This window comes from Aristolochia californica, unplaced genomic scaffold, assembly GCF_029961685.1.
Source record: "Aristolochia californica isolate CCGP_79_NKW_82.1479 unplaced genomic scaffold, dmAriCali1.0.hap1 SCAF_15, whole genome shotgun sequence".
Lineage (NCBI taxonomy): Eukaryota > Viridiplantae > Streptophyta > Magnoliopsida > Piperales > Aristolochiaceae > Aristolochia > Aristolochia californica.
Genome location: NW_027181826.1, coordinates 5459403 through 5483638, shown reverse-complemented (window position 1 = coordinate 5483638; position 24236 = coordinate 5459403). Strand labels below are relative to the sequence as shown.

The 24236-nt window shown below is 40.8% G+C and overlaps 3 protein-coding genes across 3 annotated transcripts; all 3 read right to left on the bottom strand.

Annotated features, from left to right (window-relative positions):
- Window positions 1-4955: 4955 nt before the first annotated feature.
- On the bottom strand, window positions 4956-6159 carry LOC137951141 (putative glucan endo-1,3-beta-glucosidase GVI). The gene is made up of 2 exons (XM_068797739.1): window positions 6102-6159; window positions 4956-5911 (listed from the first exon to the last, which is right to left on the bottom strand). Exons 1-2 carry the CDS (start codon window positions 6157-6159, stop codon window positions 4956-4958), a joined length of 1014 nt encoding a protein of 337 aa, XP_068653840.1.
- An 8611-nt stretch (window positions 6160-14770) lies between these two features.
- Window positions 14771-15975, bottom strand: LOC137951140 (putative glucan endo-1,3-beta-glucosidase GVI). The gene is given in 3 exon segments (XM_068797738.1): window positions 14771-14989; window positions 14991-15727; window positions 15918-15975. Coding segments are annotated over 3 exon segments (1014 nt in total).
- A 1090-nt stretch (window positions 15976-17065) lies between these two features.
- LOC137951447 (probable indole-3-acetic acid-amido synthetase GH3.1) lies at window positions 17066-19546 on the bottom strand. The gene is made up of 3 exons (XM_068798107.1): window positions 19141-19546; window positions 18949-19050; window positions 17066-18814 (listed from the first exon to the last, which is right to left on the bottom strand). The coding sequence occupies exons 1-3, from the start codon at window positions 19458-19460 to the stop codon at window positions 17431-17433; spliced, it is 1806 nt and encodes a 601-aa protein (XP_068654208.1). The 5' UTR covers window positions 19461-19546; the 3' UTR covers window positions 17066-17430.
- Between the last annotated feature and the right edge of the window lie 4690 nt (window positions 19547-24236).

The following is a 24236-nucleotide window of genomic DNA, read 5'->3' as shown; positions in this document are numbered from 1 at the left end:
TCGACCTATTGCGTTACGAAAGGAAACTCATTCTTGTACTACATCTCATCCAATTGCCAATTTTATGTCTTCTCATCGCTTATCTTTTGAGTGTGCTCAGTTTCTTGCTTCTCTTTCATTTGTATCTATACCACAATCCTATCAGGAGGCCATGAAGCATCCAGGATGGAAGCCGGCTATGGATGAAGAAATGCATGCATTATATGAAAATCAAACATGGACATTGGCATTGATCCCAAAAGGGAAAAGATTGGTTGGTTGCAGATGGATCTTTTCAGTGAAACACAACCCAGATGGGTCGGTTGCTCACCTTAAAGCACGCTTTGCTACAAAAGGTTATACTAAGTGCTATGGGATAGATTATGAAGAGACTTTCTCTCCGGTTGCAAAACTGAACCTGGTACGTATCATCCTCTCTATTGCTGCTAACTCATCCTAGCCAGTACATCAGCTCGATGTAAAAAATACATTTTTAAATGGTAATATACGTGAAGAAATTTATATGGTCCAACCACCAGGATATATGGTTGAGGGGGAGTCTGTATGTCAGTTAAAGAAATCTTTATATGGGCTTAAACAGTTCCCTCGAGCCTGGTTTGATAAATTCAGTCAAGCGCTTCAACGATTTGGCTTTCACACGTGCTCGGTTGATCACTCAGTATATGTAAAAGATACTATCAAAGGGAAGACATTATTGGTCGTGTATGTTGATGATATTATCTTTATTGTGAATGATGCTTGTAGTATACAAGAAGTGAAGAATATGATATGTCAATAGCTCAAAACTAAAGATTTGGGTAAGCTCAAATATTTTCTGGGTATAGAAGTCCTTTAGTCAAACCATGGAATAGTATTGTCTCAAAGAAACTATGTCTTGGATCTTCTTGAAGAAATAGGAATGAAGGGTTGTAGACCAGTTGATACATCTATGGATGCGAATGAAAAATTGTGTGCCACAACTGGGGAAGATGATAAAACTGGTAAATATCAAAGATTTGTGGGAAAATTGATCTATCTCACGATAACCAGGCTAGATATATCATATGTTGTGAGCGTGGTAGGTCAATTCATGCACAAACCACAAATTACTCACTGGTAAGCATTGGAGAGAATACTACGAAACTTAAAAGATGTCCCAAGAAGTGGATTTCTATATAAAAAAACATGGTCACTTCAATATAGAACGCTTCTCATATGCAAATTGGGTTGGATCATCCGATGATAGAAAATCTATGTCTGGGTATTGTACCCTTGTTGGGGGGAACTGGGTCACATGGAAAAGCAAAAAATAAAACGTGGTTGCAAGATCTAGTGCTGAAGCAGAATACCGAGCTATGACCCACACTATAAGTGAAATTTTATGGATAAAAACTCTTCGTACCGAGTTGGGATTTTATAAAGGAGGCTCTATGGGATTACATTGTGATAATCAAGCAGTTATTCACATTACGTCACATCCAGTCTTCCATGAAATAACTAAACATATTGAAGTGGATTATCATTTTAAACAGGAAAAGTATGTTTCATCTCAAGAGAAATTAGCTGATATCCTCACCAAACCGGTTACATCCAAAATTCTATCTTATATAGGTGGCAAGCTAGGTATTTATGATGTATTTTCTCCTCAAGCTTGAGGGGGAATGGTTGAAGATGGGCTCAAGCCACAAGCTCAAGGCTAGAAGCCAACATGTCAAGGGAGTGGCAAAGTGGTTATTTATGGTATGTTCTATAAGGATGGCATGAAGATGTAAATACGTTGTCTTAGTATGTCTTTTAATCTATTGAGTTGTAACCCTAAGGGCTTTGTAACACTATAAATAAGAGCATTGGCTAAGAGGTAAGGCATTAAAATATTCTCCTCTCTTTGAGAAATCGTCCAACCACCCTCTCTTCTCCCTTGACGCATTCTCCTTCCCTTAATCCAAACCCTCCTCTCTAATGTCCTTCTCTTCTCTCCTTCTTCATCCACGTTAACCTAGAGTCATTCTCATGAGGTTTTAACTTCTACATGAGTGAAGGTAGGAATGTGGGAATGTGGATGAATATAGTTGTGTAGAGGTGTGATTGAAAATAGGTTATGATTGAAGATAGATATTTATTTATGTTTATGAAATTTAGGTGATTGAATTTGCAGATTTCCATGGATATTATGATAGACGAAGAAAATATTGCAAATATTATTGCATTTACATATTTTTTTCGCTATGGGAAGAAACTATCTCTACCATTGTGATAGACATGTACGACGTTCTTGTGAGATTAATGGTCCGTTTTATTTGCAAAAGGCGCTAGACTATTCACCTGTTAAATTTCAAATTGGACCATAAGTAGGTATTTCAATAAAGTGTTGGATGCTATTCTCTAACTCATTTTGATTACATCAAACGACCTTCGGAACGCACTCACTCAAAGATTTTAAACAGTCCAATGTTTTATCTGTACTTTAAGGTAACATCACTTGCCCCTCTAATAAACAATTTTAGATTAATATCCAAAGTTAGTCAATATTAATTTCTACTAATCATCTACTACCATCAATGTATGGCACTTACTTTTTAGGATTAAGGTTCGAGCAAATCCAACTAAATCCATGTAGACTAGTTGAAGTGATCTTATGATAGAGATTAAATTTCTTTATTTAAATGAGGTTTTATGCTTCTACCCAAGTTGCCAAACATTACAAGATCCACCTCCCCCCCCTCCCCCCCCCCCCCCCCCCCCTCCACCACACACACACAAATTTCTGGTTTCATAGCCCTCTCACCAGGTTTTCTTTGTCAATTTGTTGAAAGACTGAACTCCTATATGTCCTAGTCATTTATGTTGTGTTGAATTTATGGAGAGGAGAAATACTTCACTGACTTGTTTTAATTTGAATGAATCTCTATTTATAAAAAAATAAACAAGTAAAATCAAATTACAATTAAACTATATTATCCCAGTTACACCCAAAGTTAAAAACTAAAAGATAAGTCCTATAATAATTGAACAACTGAACATAAATAGAAGATTAATATAACTAAAATACATTTAACTGAGATTTCTTATTGTGACAGTCATGTAAGACTTTTCCATATCTACTTTTTAACACTCCCCCTCTTGTTGGAGTTTATAAGTTCATCTTGCAATGAAAAGGATTTTAGGTCATCAATCTTGGTCTTCAATCTTCATTGGCTAAATTTTTTCATAAGCGTTAAATCATCATAATTTTTTCTTCCCCTTTCTTGAATATTTTGGTTACATAAAAATTATCACAACATGTGGAACAAAATACCACTTTCTTGTACTTCTTATTCTACTTCTCCCCCTCAAGCTAGGGATAAAAAGAACATAAACACCCAGCTTGGACAAATTCTTTGAGAGATAATTGTTATACCAAGCAGAAAAGTCACCTTTCCCCTCAAACTAGAATCAATCCTTCAAATTCTTGGATATTTTCTTTTAAGGGAAAAATGAAAATAACTTATATAATAAGATGATGAATCAATACAAATTTGTGTATCCTATGAAAACCCTTTATATTGGTCCCACCATAAAGTAACAGATAAACTGAAGAAAAAAGCCTTGTGGCTCCTTTTTCGATCACCTCTAGTTAAAAGTGGTCAGGTTTCGAGGAGCATGGAGTTAATTGTCTATGAAGCATATGGAGCACTAATCTATGGGGCCAAAGCATTAGTCCCACCACACATGCTGTAAATATCTTGGTTTCGTTCACCATTGAAGCCACTAAATATGATCTGGTTAATGGATTTTCCTTTCTCTTCGTTAGTAGTTACAAGAAAAAACAACGATGGGTGATGAGCATTAAGGGGATAGTCTTTATCTTTTCACCCATTCTTGTCTAATTCAAGTAATAATATTTGATCTCGGCTGTAATTACAGCATTAGTGAAATTGCCAGATGATTCAGAAGAACCAGGAATGTCGAACTAATTTCCCATCAAATCATCTTATTTGGGTATAAAATTTATTTTCTAAGATGATGTTACTCTATTAACGACTGATAATATGCAACTAAATCATGCTAAATGCACAAACCTTCACTGAAAAGCGTCATTGTTGTGGATGATATAAAGATGCCAGAGACTAGAGACTGGGTAGCCTTTGATTTGAAGCCTTGGAGAGAGAGCTTAGCTTGATAAATTGTTAGAACTTAAAGGAACTGAAGCATTTGCACAAGAGCTAGAGCCATTCATTTGAACTGGTCTTATAAGACATCTTTCGGTTCATGAAGTTAAATTTCCGTGAATGCTTGAATCACAAAATCAGAAAAAAAAAATCAATAAGAAAACATGTTATGCATGTAATCAACTAACGGGTCTTCTTTAGTTCAGTTGCACAGTGGTGGACCTAGAAATTTTTTTGGAAGTGAAACTAAACATTACTTAAAAAAATAAAACCTATTTACCATGAGGAAATGGCCAGAAGACAAGCATGGGAATTATATTTTTATCTTATGATGCGCAATTCACCCTAGGACATTAGTGCAATATTTTTCAGTAATTACTTTGTGAAGAGCCATATGAACCAACCAATTGTGATGCTGTGGAAGATTAGAGCAGGCTAGTTGAACCTTACACTACTTTTTGTGGTAGATTGAAGAGCCATGACAAGCAAGTTGAAAATTATCCGTCAAAGCAATATGGGGTGAGGTAGTATGAAGCTTGTTTCAATCCTTCCAGTGGCACCATTAGCCAATGTTCTGCTTTACAAGTACCCTCATATGAAGACTTTTTTGTTTAAAAGACTTGTTCAAACGATGCTTAAAAGTGAACCCTAAGGCGGGTAAAAAAATGTAAAGTCGATGTAAGATGATAATCAAAATAAAGAGTAGTTGAAATTGAACTTTTTTGTTTAGAGGTTGAAGATGATTTAGTAGAGACGGAGATTCTCCTTCAATAGGTTATTAAGCATAGATATACATAGCCAAGCCTCTAATGCTACTAACTATTAAGGCTAAGGAGAGAGATTCAGAGGATAGACCTCTTGCAAATTGGGATAAAAGAGCCCATAATTCTGCTCGGTTCCAGGCTTCTTCTGGTTCTCGTTGAACAGTGCAAATATGTAGGTCTCCACGGCCTTCCCTGGCCTCTTGGGTGTGCCTCCGCCGGAAGCTACGTGTCGCACCAAATTGTTGTTGTACGTCTCCGCCAGCTCAATGGTTGCCACACCGTCTTCCCCCCCCGCCGACGGCCACCCGCTTTCCGTCAACACCACATCTACCGAGGGCGCCCCGACCCTCTCCAGCGCCCAGTAGAAGGCGTCGATTATGGCATCCAACAGGTTCACGTAACTCAAATTCCCGTCGCGGACCACCTCTTTTGTGCCGTTCAGCATCGCGTAATCCAACTGGATGTTTTTCGGGTCGCCCGAGTACGCGAAGTAGGTATAAATATTGGCCAGAAGCGGCGTCTTCTGGGCTTCCAGGTGCGCCGCGATTGGCGCCAGCACCGCAGCAGCCTTGTCAGTAAACGCCCCTTGAGACGGTGGGAAGGAGGCTCCCAGCACGTAGGTGGCGACGGATGTACTGACGGGCACGGGAACGTTGACCGCCGTGAGAGCTGCTTCCAGGTTCTTGATGGCGGGCAAGATGTGGACAGAGAGGTCCCCAGGAATGACCTCGTTGCCAACTGAGATGTACTGGAACTGCACCAAGTTGGCGTGGGGGACGATGTGGTCGTTAACCCAAGTGGCGGCGAACGCTGGATCAGTTGCCAGTTTCTCGAGATCTTGGTTCAGAGTGCCGAGGACGACCTTGAGCTGAGATCCTTCCAGGGCCTTGAGGATGTCTGCGTTGGGCTCAAAGAGGCGTACTGCTGTAAATCCTTTCGTTTTTATCAGCTGCACTGCTTGGGTTGGCGGAGGAAGGTTGTTCCCCACCGTTCCATAGTTGACGCCAATTCCTTGAACACCTAGCAATCCATAGTGGAGAAGCACAATGTTAGTAATTACCAACTAATGGATTTCTCATCATCTTCCGTAGTGGAGAAGAAGATTAAAATACCGAAGGAGAAACAAACGACAAGGAACTCTCCACTGAGCAGAAGAAGAAGATGAAAACAGCATGGGGCATGCAAGGGAGAAACCAATGAATTTGATTACCTATTAGAGTGCTGATTATCACCAACACAGACATGCAAATGTGCAGAGATGTCTCCATTGAAGCAAAATCTTCCAGAGAAGAAAGAGGAAAGCAAAAGGTGTTAACTTCAATTTTTCTTTCTCAGATCAGACTGCAAGAACTTGATCTTAAACTCACACAGGCAAGGCTACTTATAACTTGTAAAATCTTCAAGAGATCATCGATATACCAAGCAGAAAAGGAAACTTTTCCAGCACCACCTCAAAGTAGAAGTTAGTTTTCCGAGCTTACCATCTACTCTCTCGTTGAAGCCGAAAATCAATCCTTCAAATTCTAGGATCTTTTCTTTTAGGGAAAAATGAAAATTAAAATAGCTTATATAATAAAAGATGATGAATCGATGCGTATCAAATCAGTGAAATTGCCAGATGATTCAGAAGAACCAGGAATGTCGAACTAATTTCCTATCAAATCATCCTATTTGTGTATAAAATCTATTTTCTAATGTGATGTTACGCTGTGAACGACTGATAATATGCAACTAAATCTTGCTAAATGCACAAACCTTCCCTGAAAGCGTCATTGTTGTGGATGAGATAAAGATGCCAGAGACCAGAGACTGAGTAGCATAGATTGGAAGCCTAGGATAACTAGTGCTATTCATTGAAGCTGGTCTTATAAGATATCTTTTGGTTGATGAAGTAAATTTAGGTTAGTTGCAGAAAAATTCAATAGAAGTGAATTTAGGTCTTAAAAATATGAAAATCAATTGGCTACCTTTATCAATGATGCCATCACGTAGTCTTTGATGTTGTTGTCTTGTCATATGTTGGCCTTTGCATTGAAGACATAATATAAAGATGATAAAAAGAGGTCCCAAGCCCAAGCCCAGGGTAAAAACCCTTGGGCTTTAGGCTTTGATTGTGTAGCACTAGACGAGGAGAATTCCTGTTAGATCAAAATATCATATTGGCTGTATTAACCTGTTTAGGTGTCATAAATAATAAAAAATTAAAATTATGTTGGAAGATAAGCTCGAGGCATAGTGGCATGATGTAAATAATCTTTGTTTTTTATCCTTTTTTCTCCCTTCTTAGAGTAATGGGTATTTATGTAATTATTGAGTTGCTCATTAATATAAATACATAGAGGGGGGGGGGGGGGGGGGGGGGGGTTGGCTGGGGATTAGGAACGTCATTGAAAAGGATTTGATTTGGTCTAAGATAATTAACAAAAATTGGAAATCTTTCCTAGATGGATTGACAATACGTGGGGTGATCATCTATCAGTTTAAAATCTTGATTAAGCAAGCATAGATGTTGCTTTTGGACTACCTTTCTTCTATTATCTCGGTATCCCCTTGTTTCCTTCCTCGAGTTAAGGTTCTATTTAAGCTACCTTGAGATTTGATATATCTTTAAGATCGTTTCGTACTTGAGAAAGGTATGAGATCCACCTTTCATGATATTGGCCAGCATGAGGAATCGTTATTTGATGCATGATTGTTGATTAATGCTAAGTTAAGCTCTGATTGTCTCTTCCTTCCCTTGTGGTGGTTTATTTTTTTCTTGGCCTGGTTGGTTTCATTCGAGTTGGTTCAGTTAATGATATAAGAAGTGAATTAGTGTCTGGTTGAGGCTTGTTAAGCCTCAGTTTTCTCCTCTTAAGCCTCCGTGGAAGTTACATCACTCAACTTTTATATGGCATAAGAGTATTGCTGATTTGGTACTTAATGGGTGACAATTACATGGCTAGTAAAATTAAACTTTTCGAGATTACCACTATACCCTTGAGAGAGTTGTCTAACTATCTAAGCTAGTCCCAATGGGTTAAGAGGTTTCTCATCACTCAATAGCTCTTAGGACATTTAACCAAATAAGCTCCACTAGTTGATGAAGAAGATTACTCATATATTAAATGGCTCAAGAATGACACTTTGATCATCAATTGGCTAATAAACTCTAGGGAGGAGCATGTAGCTAATAATGTCTTCCAACTTGAGACCACAAAAAAAAAATTGGGACACTTTGTGCCAAGTTGTACTCTAGTACGAAGGACCTACAAATGTTACATGATGTTTTTTAAAAACATGTTTAATACAAAACAAGGAGAGAATCTACATGTGTACTTGGTCAGGTTTAGTGGGATGATTCAGGAGTGAAAAATTACTCAACCCTACTCCACTGACATCTCTATTCCACAAAAACAACGGGAGGCCTCAGAAACTGCCATTTATTTGGCCAATATCAAGCCATATCTTGAGGTGGCCAAATAAAAACTTCTCAACTCCTCAGTTCTTCTATCCTTCGATAACATAAGTGTGACACTACTTCAGATACCAAACCCCTCTTCCACTTCTCAGAGTGAGGTATCATCTGCTATGTACTCAGGTAATAGGGGTAAAAAATTCTACCAATAAAGGGCGGGGTAGAAATTATAGAGGAGGTAGTAGAACTACTTCTGGTCCCTCGAGGAATGATAATCGGGTATGCACTCACTGTGGTGGACTGAATCATCTAGTGGATACTTGGTGGAACCTTTATGGCAAGCCTGACTGGGCAACTGCCAACCAAGCCTTGGTTAATAGAAACGAAAAGAAAGAAGAAAAACCCAAGTTACAAAAAGTCAAGAAGACTGTCTCAAATGATAATAATGAATTATTACAAAGAATGAAGACCTTGATGGTATCTAATCTAACATCTTCTACTATGGTTGCTGCCACCACTATATCAGGTATGATATCTGTCATTTTCTCCTATTTATCCTAGATCATTGACTTAGGGGCCTTCGAGCATTTTACAGGTAATAAAAGTCATTTACATTTAATGTCTCCATGTTTAGCAGAAAAGGTTGTTACCATAGCAAATGGATCTCAAACCAAAGTTCTTGGGAAAGGATCCTCCTCTGCTACACCCACACTTCCGCTTACCGATGTTTTATTTGTTCCCCAGTTCCCATTAAATTTGTTGTCTGTTAGTCAGTTAGTTAAGAAAAAAGTGTAATTGTTCTATCACTTTCTCACCTTCGTCTTGTGTTTTTTAGGATTAAACAACGAAGCAAGTGATTGGTGGAGGCTATGAACAGGGGGCCTCTATTACTTGGACTTGCCTCTAGTGACTGTAGTTTCTACTTCTCAGACAGAGGAAAAAATATGCCACAACAGATGTGAACATCTACTTGCAGCATCACTTCAACACCTGTTTCCATTTTTGAAAACTTTGTTTGGTTTGAATTGGGAAAAATGTCAATTGAGCAAACACCAAAGGACTACATATTCTCTCCTCGAGCTGAATGTAAAGGTGTTGCTCCCTTTTCATTGATTCATTCAGATGTATGGGATCTTTGAGTGTCTATAATATCTCTCAAATAAAGTATTTTGTTACATTTTTTATGATTTTACTCAAGTTACATGGCTATTTTTATTCAAATATAGGTCTGAAATCCGTTCTATTTTTAAATCATTTAATGCCATCGTCTCCACTCAATTTGGTAAAAAGATAAAAGTCATTTCTTCTAATAATGCCAAAGAAAACATATCAGGAGAGTTCCAATCCTTTTGTAAGGATAATGACATTATCCATTAGACATCTTGTGCCTACACCCCTCAACAAAATGGTGTAGCCATGTTGGAAGATGGGCCAAAGACCACACAACCAAGGAAATCCCACACGTCCAAGTGCATGGAAGATGGGTTCAAGCCCACAAACCAAGGGGAAGGCCCACAGGCCCACACAGTGGTGGCTTGATGGTAAATAATGAATAATCTCATAAAGATGGCGCTGATGTAATTAGTTTATGATTTATGTCTCTCACACACTCTTACTAGGGTGAAAGGTATTCCTATAATATTAGTAATTTTGATATCTATAAATACAACTTAAAGGGGAGGGTTTGGACAAGTCCATGACCCCTATAAATTGTTTCGTCAATGTCACCATTAAGAAACATAGTTTTGACATCTATCTGATGCAGCTCTAGATCTAAATAAGTCACTAGTGTCATTATTGTTTTAAAAGAGTCATTCGAAGATACCAGAGAGAAAGTCTCTTTTTAGTCTATGCCTTCCTTTTGAGTAAAGCCTGCTTATGTCGAGCCAAGCTTGATTTAAATATCTCGAACTCGAGCTTGAGCCCAACCCAGCCCAGCCTCGAGCCTAAAATTGTTATTGAGCTCGAGCCCAATAATTTTAACTGAGTTCGAGCTGAGATTGAGCTTCAACATACATTTAAAAATTTTCAAAAAATACATATCAAATAAATTGTACATAAAATTATGCATACATTTTACATAAAATTGGGCATAACTTGTGTATATAATACTTGTATAAAATTGGGCATAATCTCTACTTATAATTGGGCATAATCTATGTATATAATACCTGCTTTGATTAAAATAATTGTTTGGCCGAAAAATGTTTGTAGAAATGATTTGGTGAAATTTCGATCTAAACCACCAACATTGACAAGATAAAATTTAGCTACCTACTTCGTAGGTGAACACTGCACCAAACCATTCTTCGTCTTCAATCTTTGACTTCAACATGTGGCTCCAGCAATTGGCAGAGTCTCCATCGTTCAATCATTGCAATGCTTCAACAGAAAAAAGGGCAATCCGGTCCCTTCCCCTTGTGACCAAACTGCAAACGATTCAATATGACGGCCATTCAAAGATGACCAGTATAGAGATTACTAAATTCTATTGATATTACAAGGTACAAATACAATACAACCTTTCTGTTATTTACATTGGTATTCACTTCCATTAACATAAGCAGTTGAGCAGGATGGTTCCATATAGGAAACCATCCAAAGACAGAAATTACCCTTAAAAATAGGAAAATTCGAACGCATTTCCATTATTTTTAAGGGCATTTGTCCTGATATAGAGGAATCCTCGACACCATTTCATCTTCCTCGTCCGCTATACAACTTTTCTACAGTCTGCTTTGTTGATCAACTCCAGAATTGGACAAATCGAACTCAACCCAATAATACTGTTGGTGAAAATTTCCGATGATATTACTCTCAACGCCCAATAATTGAAAGCTTCCCACACTCAAACAGGTCGTCCCTACACCGGAATCCACCCAAGCCCGTTCTTTCTCAACCAAAAGTTGTGCCCCACCTTCGTGTTAATGTAAATATGTATATGTAAAGGGACATAATTGTCTTTTTCTTTGGTCCAAGGGCATACTTGTAAATTCCCTCTTCCTCTTCCTTTTCGAATAGGGTTTCTCAAACCCGACGGATTCTGTAATTTTTGAATGAGAGTTTGATAAGACAGAAACCTCTTTGAAATCAGAGAGATTTACATGGTATCAGAGCGGGAAATCGAGCGATTTCGCTTCGATTTTTTCAGTCTAAGGTGTTTTGGTTGCTCTCGCACTCGAATTTTTTTTTTTATTTTGTTCGGTTTGTGCTCGTTTTGTTCATTTGATGCTTTCACGCCGCTCTTCTGCTCCTTGTTCGGTGATCCCTGGTGCTTAAAGACGTCTTGCCGCCCTACACAAGCTCTGTCGTGGGTTGAATTCTCGTTTCGGTGCCCTCAAAGATTGGTTCCCCTCTATTTCTTAGATATTTGCAGCTTGTTTGCTCTATCTCGTCAACCTCTGGTATTAACCTGTGCGATTTCTGTCCGTGGAAGGCATTACGGACTCGTGGAATTTTAGAAATTCCTGCAGTAGGTTTACCATTGAAATTTGTTGATTTTGGGGTCTTAGAGTGGGTTTCGGACATAGCTCTATTGGTGGTTGCTTGAAGTTCTAGTGTTATTATTTTTTGAGAAACCGTGATATAGATTTGTGTTTGTGAGGGAAGTTGATTATAGTGGCTGGGTTGAGAGCTGGTTTCAGTTTGGACTTACCTATCTATGGATTCAATTAGTCAGGATATGAAGGTTATTTCTGTCCGGTTAAATGGGAGTAATTACTCTCTTTGGAAGTTTGCGATGCAAAATTTTCTAGTTGGAAAAGACCTATGGGATTACATTGATGGAAGTATTACTGCTAAAGAACCTACATCTACTGACTTCATAAAAAAAAAAAAAGTGGTTGACTGATAATGCAAAAATCATCACTTGGATCAATAACTCAGTGGATCAGTCTATCAGTTTACAACTGTTGAAGTATGAGACTGCAAAAGAAATATGTGACTATTTGGAAACTCTGTATGAACAGACAAATTGAGACAGAACTTCGATATGCTAAGCAAGGTGATCTACAATTCAAGAATTCTACTCGTTTATGACACCTCTGTGGGATCAACTATATATGATTGTCCACCCTCCTTTCGGAAGCTCCCTGAATATACCCGAGTATGTGATGATCGCAAGCTTACCGACTTTCTTATGGCTCTTCGCAATGATTTTGAATTGATACGAGGATCTATGATCCATAGAGCTCCGCTACCCACCTTGTCTACAGCTGTATCTGAATTGTTGGCTGAAGAAACACGATTGAGGTCTTTAGGTGGGATTTCTTCCAGTAAGACATCATCACCAGATATGTCACACGTACTTGTCTATGGAACACACTCTCATACTCATTAGTCATCAGGGAAGCCAAAAGTGCTAGTTCCACAAGATGAATATTCCTACTGTCATGGTAAAGGTCATTGGAAACACCAGTGTCCCTCATTGCAAAGCAACAATAAAAGTCAAGGCAATTTCAAACCTTCACAACATCATGCCTCTAGTCGTGCCTCAGTTGGACAACCCCAAATGTGCAAGTACCTAATGCTAGGCTTCTTGCCTGTCCAAAGCTCATAGGGGGTTTTGGCAACTGCTTTGTTCGGTACCCTGTTAAGGATGTACGCAATGATCTTTAAAGCTTCTCCCCAAAGTGACTCTGGCAAAGAGGAATGATTGATCATACTCTTTACCATATCCTTAAGAGTTCGGTTTCGTCGCTCTGCAACACCGTTTATGCTGGGTTTGCCCAACATGGTGTATTGCAGAACAATTCCACACTCTTTGAGGAAAATCGTGAAGGGTCATGGACATTGTTCTCCTGATCCATCATACCTTCCGTAGTATTCACCACCACGGTCGGATTTGACAACCTTTATTTTCTTTCCAAGTTGAAGTTCAACTTCAGGTTTGAAATACTTGAAGACGTCCAGGGATTGTGACTTCTCATGTATTAAATATAGGTAACTGAATCTAGAGTAATCATCTATGAACGTAATGAAGTACTGTTGTCCATTCCATGAAGCTTTAGGGAATGGACCACATATATCTGTATGTATAAGTTCTAAAATGTTTGTAGCTCTTTCGGCACCTAATTTTCTAACGTTTGTTTGTTTCCCCTTGATGCACTCAACACAAACTTGGAGGTTTGTAGTATCTAGGGCTTCAAGAATTTCATCCGACACAAGCCTTTGAATTATCTGTTTAGAGATGTGTCCTAAACGTTTGTGCCATAATGTGTCGGAATTCTCACTTAATTTTTGCTTCGTACCACGTGAACTTGTTTGCAAGCTCTGGCCGACTTGTCTTATATTACTGAGTGATTATTGTTCTATTTGCAAGCTTGTTTCATATGAATTAGAAATTGACTCAGCCTAACTCGTATTGACTCAATACCAACGAGTTTTGACTTAGATTGGGGCAACCCGGATCCACGAGTCTGAGCCAATTATTTTGAATCTCTACTTCACTCAGGCTCACTCATTCTTGACTCGGTAGCCGACTCGGTGTAACTCGGTTTTTTAACTCGGGCTCGTTCACCCTTGACTAGAAGGAAAGAGGTTGCTAAAGCCAGAATCTATTTGTAGAAGATCTTTTGGGAGAGATTTGTTTTGTGAAATTTGGAGTTACACCTGACTTAAAGAGAGACAAAATCTCTTTTGTATGTATATTTCAGCTAATAGAGCTTATTAGTGAAATTTTCTTGAACACGGGTTCTTGTGCAATGACTATCATTAGGAGAACATTGAGATGAAAAAAAGGGATTGTTGTCTCCTTGGGGCGTGTGGTTGTGAATTATTTCTCCTACTTCAATTTTGCACTTTTAAGTACTTAATTTTTACTCTATATTTTCAATTCACCCCCCTCCTAAGACATCATGGGGACCAATATAAACTTAATATTCTCCAAAACTTCAGGTTCACCTACTTCCACTCCCACCCAGCCCACAATTCAGTCATGGCAAGAGGATGCCCTATGGTTACATAATAGACCAGCAGCCAATACTGGGACTAAGTCTTCCTACAAACGTACTTATGAGAAAATGGCCAGAAGACAAGCTTGGGAATTATATTTTTATATTATGATGAACAATTTTCCCTAGGACATCAGTGCAATATTTTTGAGTAATTACTATGTGAAGAGCCATATGAAGCAACCAATTGTGATGCAGAGAAAGATTAGGGCAGGCTAGATGAATGTTACACACTACTTTTTGTGGTAGATTGAAGAGCCACGACAAGCAAGTTGAAAATTATCCGTCAAAGCAATATGGGGTGAGGTAGTATGGAGCTTGTTCCAATCCTTCCAGCGGCACCATTAGCCAATGTTCTGCTTTACAAGTACCCTCATATGAAGATTTTTTTGTTTAAAATAAAGAGTAGTTGAAATTGAACTTTTTTGTTTAGAAGTTGAAGATGATTTAGTAGAGACGGAGATTCTCCTTCAATAGGTTATTAAGCATAGATATACATAGCCAAGCCTCTAATGCTACTAACTATTAAGGCTAAGGAGAGAGATTCAGAGGATAGACCTCCTGCAAATTGGGATAAAAGAGCCCATAATTCTGCTCGGTTCCAGGCTTCTTCTGGTTCTCGTTGAACAGTGCAAATATGTAGGTCTCCACGGCCTTCCCTGGCCTCTTGGGTGTGCCTCCGCCGGAAGCTACGTGTCGCACCAAATTGTTGTTGTACGTCTCCTCCAGCTCAATGGTTGCCACACCGTCTTCCCCCCCCCGCCGACGGCCACCCGCTTTCCGTCAACACCACATCTACCGAGGGCGCCCCGACCCTCTCCAGCGCCCAGTAGAAGGCGTCGATTATGGCATCCAACAGGTTCACGTAACTCAAATTCCCGTCGCGGACCACCTCTTTTGTGCCGTTCAGCATCGCGTAATCCAACTGGATGTTTTTCGGGTCGCCCGAGTACGCGAAGTAGGTATAAATATTGGCCAGAAGCGGCGTCTTCTGGGCTTCCAGGTGCGCCGCGATTGGCGCCAGCACCGCAGCAGCCTTGTCAGTAAACGCCCCTTGAGACGGTGGGAAGGAGGCTCCCAGCACGTAGGTGGCGACGGATGTACTGACGGGCACGGGAACGTTGACCGCCGTGAGAGCTGCTTCCAGGTTCTTGATGGCGGGCAAGATGTGGACAGAGAGGTCCCCAGGAATGACCTCGTTGCCAACTGAGATGTACTGGAACTGCACCAAGTTGGCGTGGGGGACGATGTGGTCGTTAACCCAAGTGGCGGCGAACGCTGGATCAGTTGCCAGTTTCTCGAGATCTTGGTTCAGAGTGCCGAGGACGACCTTGAGCTGAGATCCTTCCAGGGCCTTGAGGATGTCTGCGTTGGGCTCAAAGAGGCGTACTGCTGTAAATCCTTTCGTTTTTATCAGCTGCACTGCTTGGGTTGGCGGAGGAAGGTTGTTCCCCACCGTTCCATAGTTGACGCCAATTCCTTGAACACCTAGCAATCCATAGTGGAGAAGCACAATGTTAGTAATTACCAACTAATGGATTTCTCATCATCTTCCGTAGTGGAGAAGAAGATTAAAATACCGAAGGAGAAACAAACGACAAGGAACTCTCCACTGAGCAGAAGAAGAAGATGAAAACAGCATGGGGCATGCAAGGGAGAAACCAATGAATTTGATTACCTATTAGAGTGCTGATTATCGCCAACACAGACATGCAAATGTGCAGAGATGTCTCCATTGAAGCAAATTCTTCAAGAGAAGAAAGAGGAAAGCAAAAGGCGTTAACTTCAATTTTTCTTTCTCAGATCAGACTGCAAGAACTTGATCTTAAACTCACACAGGCAAGGCTACTTATAACTTGTAAAATCTTCAAGAGATCATCGATATACCAAGCAGAAAAGGAAACTTTTCCAGCACCACCTCAAAGTAGAAGTTAGTTTTCCGAGCTTACCATCTACTCTCTCGTTGAAGCCGAAAATCAATCCTTCAAATTCTAGGATCTTTTCTTTTAGGGAAAAATGAAAATTGAAATAGCTTATATAATAAAAGATGATGAATCGATACAAATTTGCGTATCAAATCAGTGAAATGGCCAGATGATTCAGAAGAACCAGGAATGTCGAACTAATTTCCTATCAAATCATCCTATTTGTGTATAAAATCTATTTTCTAATGTGATGTTACGCTGTTAATGACTGATAATATGCAACTAAATCTTGCTAAATGCACAAACCTTCCCTGAAAGCGTCATTGTTGTGGATGAGATAACGATGCCAGAGACTAGAGACCGAGTTGCATAGATTCGAAGCCTTGGAAAACTAGTGCTATTCATTGAATGATATCTTTTGGTTGATGAAGTTAATTCTGACTGATGGGTCCTCTTTAGTTCAGTTGCACAGTAGCTGAACCAGACACGTTTTGGAAAGGCACAGTAGCTTAAAAACATGAAAACAACGCTAGCTTTATCACTGATGCCATCCCGTCCCTTATTCAAACATCAGTCTTTGATGTTGTTGTCTTGTCATATGTTGGCATTTGCATTGAAGGCATAATATAAAGAAGGAAAAAAGAGGTCCCAATGCCAAGCCCAAGGTAAGAACCCGCGGGCTTTAGGCTTTGATTGTGTAGCACTCGACGACGAGAATTCCTGGTAGATCAAAACGTCATATTGGCTGTATTGACCTGTTTAGGTGTAATAAATAATAAAAAATAAAATTTATTCAATACGTGAATATATCATCGCAGGTTTGTCCATTGGCGACCATAATAGTCTATCATACTTTTGCATTGTGATGGCAAATGTGTAAAACGTGACGTGTATAAAAAAATTTCCAAACAAATGAATGGACGGTTAAAAAACCTTAAAAGCCTTAAACTTTCCAATAGACGAGAACACTTGCTTGGTCAAAGGGCTCCTTGAAGATCACTCCGATTTTGTCGGAAGGTCCGGGCCGCCTTCTAATTGTTGGCCTTTTTAGGTACCAATTACCAATTAATTAAGCTTAACTGATACAAGATTGAAGGGATTTAACGTGTAATTCCTTGGTTCCTCCCACCTTTTTCATATCTCTTCCCACTCTTCAGCAGAAAAATAAAATTAATATTTAATTAGAATTACAATTATAGTGATAGTGACGGGTTGTTCTTTCTTGTACAGATCGGAAATGGGATGTGTTACGTGTCGTCACTCGTCTCAGTCTCTTCGATTTGGGTTCCACGTGGGGGTGGAGGGGCTAAAGTGAACGGAGAGGACTCTGGAATCCAGCAGCTCCATGATGGGTGTGAAGCTAACGCACCTGGGGACCTTGTACTGGTTGATCGATGCCCCTCTCGATATCGCATAATCCATCAATTCCTCAAAAGTTCCGCTCCTCACCACCCTTATCTCCAACGCCCCTATCGAGTTGTCCGCGACTCGGCACTGTCTGTACACCGAGTTCATCGACTCCTCCATCTCCAAGCAGCACTGCTCCAGCACCCCCTCCCTCGGCCCCTTTGACGACTCTTTCATCAGCAGCTCCCAGTAGATGACGTAGTGACCCGGAATAGTCTTTGTGTCTGCGTAGCTCGTGTACTCCACCACGCTCGTCTCGAATTCCTTCAGCAGCTTCGACGCATTCTCTACCGCCTTCTGCAGCTCCGCTTCGTCCGTCTTGTCCGAGTCTATGCTCAGAAGCACGTTCTTCCTTCGCACAAACTGGAACTGGGGGGCTGAGTTGTGGAACCCCGTGACTCGGAGTATATCTCCCACTCTGTACCTGTTCAGTCCCGCGTAGGTCGTGATCACCAGTTCGTACTCCTTGCCGATTTCCACGTCCCCCAGGTCCACCAGGCGTGGAGGTGAGGGCTTGTTCGGGTCGGTCGCGGGGGAGGAGGGCTTGTGGGGGAGGAACTCGAAGTAGCCCATGTTGGGCATAATGGTGTAGCGGACCTCAGATGGCTTGCACATGGGCTTCAGATTCAGACCGAAGTAGCACTCGGAAGACGCATACATGGTGCATGCCTTGGGTAGTCCCCCGCTGTAGTAATCCAAGGTGGGGATGTATTGGGCCATCGCCCCAGTAACTATCACGTCCAGGTACTTGGTGTTGGGCCACATTCTGGTAATGATTCCTTCCCAGTTTCCGGACGAACACTCGTCGATGATGAATTGGGCGAGTTGTGGGTTCGGTTTCTGGAGGTAGTTGGGCACGACCTGCCGAATGGAGGGATCTGTGATCTTGTCGCAGATGACACCGGTCTGGATGTCGAGGGCGAGCTGCCTCCAGTGAAGCTGGAGGAAGCGGATTGCCCGAAGGAGGCCGGAGGCGAAGACCGCCCCGACACGAAGGACCTCCTCTCGCTGGAGGAGGCCACACAGCATCTGGGTGTACATGCTCTGGAAGGAATCGGAGCAGAGAATGGCTTCGTTGGGGCTAGTGTAGACGTTGTAGGGGTCGTAAGGTCGGGTCTTGAAGATGTCACTCTTATAGTAGCTTGTGAGCACGGGTCTCGCGGTCAGACCTCCTGGGGTTTTTGTTTCCGACTTGACGAACAAGAAGTAAAGACCTTTCCCTTTGTCCAAACCCGGCACATAACTGTCATAACAAATTCAGGAAAACTATTAATAATTCTTGCTCAAAAATATCATAAAGAATAATATTTTAATAAACGCGAGCGAAAAAAGTATTCTGAGCGAAGAGATGGTGGTGGGAAAATGGCGATTGCTTACAGGTTCATTACGGGCATGAGGAGACTATAGAGAAGCTGCCTCCTGTTAAGTTCCTCCTTAATGGTAGGCATCAGCTTTCTCTCGCCGGCGGAGGTTCCGGAGCTGAAAAAAAAAAAAAAAGCCATAATCAATGTCAACGCTACCGTCTTTGATCATCAGAAAAAAACTAATGCAAGCAAACAAATGCCTCACCTGGTGAGAAACTCGGAGATGGGATGAGAAGAGAGGATGGGCGAGCGGTCGCCATTGGCGATGCGCTGGATCTCCGGTTGAAGATCCTCGTAGGTTACGACGGGGACCTTCGACTTGAAGGTCTCCCGGTCGGTGACCCCGGCGAGATCGTACCGTTTGAGGTACTCAGTCTCGGCGTTACGAGTGAGGATCTCCGCCAGCACCTTCTGCTGCACCTCGTCCGTGTTCCGGGTCATCTCCTCGATGAACTGCAACGCCTTCGCGTCCTTCTCACAGGCCGCCGGACCGAGTGAGGTCGAGAACGTCGACTCTACGGCCATAGTTATCGCAATTGCCGCAGTGAAAAAAAAAAGAAGGAAAAAAAGGCCAAATTTTCAGTGAGAGAGATAGGAGGAGAGAGTCTTCTGAAGCGAGGAGTTGGTGAGGAGAGCTCCGACCGTCGGAGGCTTTTTATAACCACGTCCAGCAAGTGGTCCACAAAAGAAGACACGCAATCAGTGGGTCCGGGACTACTTGGCAAGACCGGAACACCGAAGGAGGCTTTGGCAGGACTTTGCTGAAACCATGAAGAGTCAAGGGACAAGAAATTTAGATGTCGACCAAACGACAGGGTGGGCCAGCCACACGTCAGCAAGTAGTTACTATTCCCGGCAGGTGGGTCCGTCTCTGACGGTACAAAGCGAGCCACGCGCCCTCGCCCTAGGGATGGGTTGTTCGTCACGGGACAGCGACGGCCTGCCGGCGCGTTGGCAGCCACGGAGACTGTAACCTGCCCGATTAATTAGTTCAATAAAAACCACCACATCCAAAACAAATCAGTTAATTAGTTCAATATAAGCCACATCCAAAACAAATCAGTTTAAACGCAAGCAAACCAGCCTCTTTTGAGTCCTTAAGTTTTAATCAGTTCCGGATTTGTTTATTAGGAACAGATTTTTACTGGTTTTACTTGCTGACATGGTCGCTTGCATTTACCACGAAATCCATAATCCCTTCCTCCGAATCTGCCTCTTTCTCTTTCTCGCCATTTAGGGTATGTTTCGAATTATATAAAAAAAATAAAAATTTGATCATTATTATTACCTAAAATTGATAGTAAAAAAGAGAAATTAATCATTATCTTATTTTTATTAACTATTTTTAAAAATAATAATAATCAAATTTTCATTTTTAAGGGTTCCACACAGACCCTCAATGACTTGAATAGTACCGGCTCTCACTCACCCGAGATTACCAACAAGTAGAGGCTATGCAGTGCAAACAATAATGCTAATCTAATCATGATTATTTTTTTCATGAAGCGGATAATCAAGAGGTGTTTAATATATATATAGGTTACACAATGTGACTAAAGGGTATAATTATTTAACCCCCTGAGGTGTTTAATACCATAAGAACATAAGCTTAGTTAAAATACACGCATGCACTTACGAACAGGTTATAAAAATAACTCGTTTCGTCATCCTATTCCGATAGAATACTATTAGTTGTTGGGGTTGTTGTTCCGAATTGCTTTGTGATTAGAGTTTCCAACATTAGTTTGATCATCAACAAATTGATCACTCGTAGCCGATGTATCATTTATATGTTGCTCTCTATTATGATGCAAAGAATGATGTTATCTTCATGATTCTCTTAGAATTTAACATGGCAAAGTTAGGAGAAAAACAAGGAAGAAGAAGAAGAAAGAAGAGAGGAGGGAGGAGGAGAAGCATCAATATTACTTTTGACCAGCTGCAGGGTTGGCAAATAATTGAGAACCTTTCCTTTGTCAAATAAGTGGGCTCCATGTTGGGTTACTTGCAGTTACAAGCTACCTTGGATAGACAAAATCATGAAAAGCAAAGCTCATTATTTGCATCCACAAATCCATCTACATTCAAATAATTGGTTGAAACAATTATATGCAGCTTCACTGTTTATATATTTACAACTTCAATTCATATTTCGTAACCCCAAATATTAATGGCATTATAAGGAGGTTAACGACGACTGAGATGCACTATAAATTTAGTAGAGGATTTAGAGAGAGAGAGAGAGAGAGAGATGATGATTCTCGTTTGTGTTTGTGGGAAACATTTCCACCAATGCGCTCAACTCTGAAAAGTCAGAAGTGGTGACTTGCCGCACCAGTTTTGTTCCTTTGCTTCTTTTCTCCCGATCGATTTTGCTTCTCGTCAAGAACTGTTTTAATCTCAAGTAGAGTCAAAATACGACGACGGGGAGACGCCATGATGGAATTCAAAACGTAATTAACGAGTCAAAATTTAACAACAAGACCTCTTAACGATTCCACTACATTCATTCGAATGAACTCAGAGAAGTCCAAACTTTGACTGACTTGGCGAGGCGGAGTTAAATTCAGTTCTTCTCGTGATCACAAAAACTGAAAAATCTTTTAAGAAACCACACTGCTGCGCATTTCATCGAGCAGATCAAGTACTGGGGAGACTTTGTGGTGAGGGACAACACACACATGCAGGGTTGGAATATAAGGTACATTCCCTTTTGTCACAAGACAGGGTAGTCTGTAATCATGTTGGGACATGTGTTTTTTCGTGGCCTTTTTTCCCGTCTGCGACTCAGAAATTCCACCAAAATTAAGGGCCTTCAATTATTGTTTCCCCATCTCTGTGTGTGGCTCGCCCCAAGTTTCCACGTTTCAAGTTTCCACGTTTCTCTCTTTCTCTGCAGCTTCTACTGCGATTCTTTCATCGACAAAGTCGACTGGTACGCACAAATCTGAAACCCAATACTCCTTTCTTCTTCTCCCTTTGACCACCTTTTCTCTCTCCTTCAATAACCAATAAAATCTGATCCAGCACTCCACATACATCTCCTTCAAACCCTCGAAAGACAGAGAAAGTGGTCCCCGTTGTCGCCTGATCTATCTCAGCAGCGGCTGCATTCTAGAGGATGATCAGTGTTGAATATCCATCTTAAGAATAATGAAGATATAAGGACGTTTGATAAGGGGTTTAATTAGTGTTCGTTTAGTGATCAGATGATTGATAAAGAAGCTGTGTGGTCCTGAAAAACATAGTGTATCCATCTCTCTCGTTCTCTCTGGTTCAGACTTTTGGGAAAAGACCAGAGAGACAGCCCAAACCTGAAAGGAACCACACGAAGGAATCACTGGATACATTCTATCACGCGTGGAAGGCACAAAGTGTGAAAAATATTTCGGTCCAAAAACGACAGCGTTGCACACACTAACAAGTCACGTCTCTCTTTCCCCATTGTTTCCATCAACTTTTCTTCGGTTAATTTTTGAAGGAGGTTCACCTACTTTCTTCCACTTTTCTACCTGATAAATATTTCTGGGTAGTTTCCCTTTACTCAGATGTCAACTTTCGTCGCCCTTTCACTGCCCTTTTTTCCCCTTTTGTCCATCGCCTTTTTCCACTCCCTGCAAGGCAACTCGTCACTTTTGCCTCATCTGTGCTGAAAAGTCCAGACCGTGGAAAATTCCCTCACTGTTGGGTCTGATATCTATACTGAGGATGGGACGGAAAGAGGTAGCTGAAACAGGAGATGCATGCCACGCTTCTGAATTATTCCGGGGATTCTTAAACCAGCAAAGGAAGACCACTTCTCACTGGCTCCTTAATTTCCATGGTGAGGTGGCTGCTGCTTCCACATTTTTCGCACAGGATGGACCCTCGGTGGGATGCAGATAACGGATTTGATGCATGCATGAACTGCAAATAATTCAGCTAACTTTTTTTTTTTTTTTTTGCCGAGTTTCTGCATCAAATGGGACTGTTCATTCCTTGTGGAACAGATTACTTTTATATAAAACTAACAAAAATTTCATCTTGAAACATCCGGGCTTCAAATGAAGAAAAAGGTTCTCGATTCTTTACGCCTTAATCTGATCTATTATTGATGTAAAGTTTTCGTCTTCTTCTTCATATTACTTATCAGCAGAAAGAGTTGATGGTACCTGCCTCAGCTGTTTCCCAACAGAAAGAGTTGATTAGTACCTGGAGATAATTGCGAGTTGTTAAAAAATCCAAGGAGGCAGATGACTTTATTCAATGCACGAAAGATAAAGGCGGGCCCACCGAAGAGATGCGCTTTTCCAAATAAAGCACCAGAATCCTTTACTTTCGCCCGGCACTGCCGTGTCCCTGTCATCCATTCTGTGCTCTCTCCCCATCACTCGATATCAGATGGCCCGATCAGCCGATAAGAGAAGAATCTATTTTCCCTGTTCAGGCCCACCCTTGGGCGATGGGCTAAAGAAAGCCCATTTTGTTTATTATGGGTTGGAATTGATCCCTGAGAAGATCGAAGTCGGGTCAAATTTCGGTGGTATAACGTGATACACGTGTTGTTCAGATTCAGATGATGATAAGCATTGGTCGAGGCCGAAATAAGAAAAAGATGGTGATAAGCATCAGGTGCTTGTGGGGCCTTTGTTTCCTATTGCTCTAAAAGGAAAAAACCCACTCATGTCTTATTTCTAACTTTTTTTAATATTTTCTAAAAAATAATTTATATTATTTCTAATATAGACTGATGGATACAATTTGATTACCCAACTTAGTAGTTTGAGTACTCCCACATTGGACCCGAACTTGTTCAATTTCTTTTTGCCGTTGCTAATGATTTTGAGGTAGTTAAGAGTTTGATTCTTCATCTTAAGCCGCAACCCACTATAGATGACTTCCCGAACTACTTTTTGGGTAGACTCGTAACAGAATGTCCAGTCCTTGCCCTATGATACTGCTCTTGTTGTTTTATCTAAGGGATAATGCAAAAAATCATTTTGTGTTTATTGCACAAAAGTAGTCATTGGAAAGATGATTGCCTTCATCTCAAATGCCGCAACAATGCTAGTTCCTCTAGAGTTGCAGCCGTGGAGACCATATCTGAAACTCCTACTCAAAAAATTGTGAAAGAGGCACTCTATTCTTCGTTCACATATAAAGAAGTGCAATTGATCCATAGGATTCTTATGGCTCCTAATAATTCTCATCTTGTAGCTTCTGCCATTTCAAGTACATCCTATCACTCTTTGTGGGTCTTAGACTCGGGAGCATCTAATCATATGACTTTTAGCTATGCTAATCTTTCACATACTAATGTTA

Bases quoted from the DNA above. Each gene is read 5' to 3' on its own strand.
- LOC137951141 (XM_068797739.1), bottom strand. From the start codon at position 6,159: ATGGAGACATCTCTGCACATTTGCATGTCTGTGTTGGTGATAATCAGC. The intron at 5,912-6,101 runs GTAATCAAATTC...ATGGATTGCTAG, and splicing joins GATAATCAGCACTCTAATAG to GTGTTCAAGGAATTGGCGTC.
- LOC137951447 (XM_068798107.1), bottom strand. From the start codon at position 19,460: ATGGCCGTAGAGTCGACGTTCTCGACCTCACTCGGTCCGGCGGCCTGT. The intron at 19,051-19,140 runs GTGAGGCATTTG...TTTTTTTTTCAG, and splicing joins ATCTCCGAGTTTCTCACCAG to CTCCGGAACCTCCGCCGGCG. The intron at 18,815-18,948 runs GTAAGCAATCGC...TTGTTATGACAG, and splicing joins CTCATGCCCGTAATGAACCT to TTATGTGCCGGGTTTGGACA.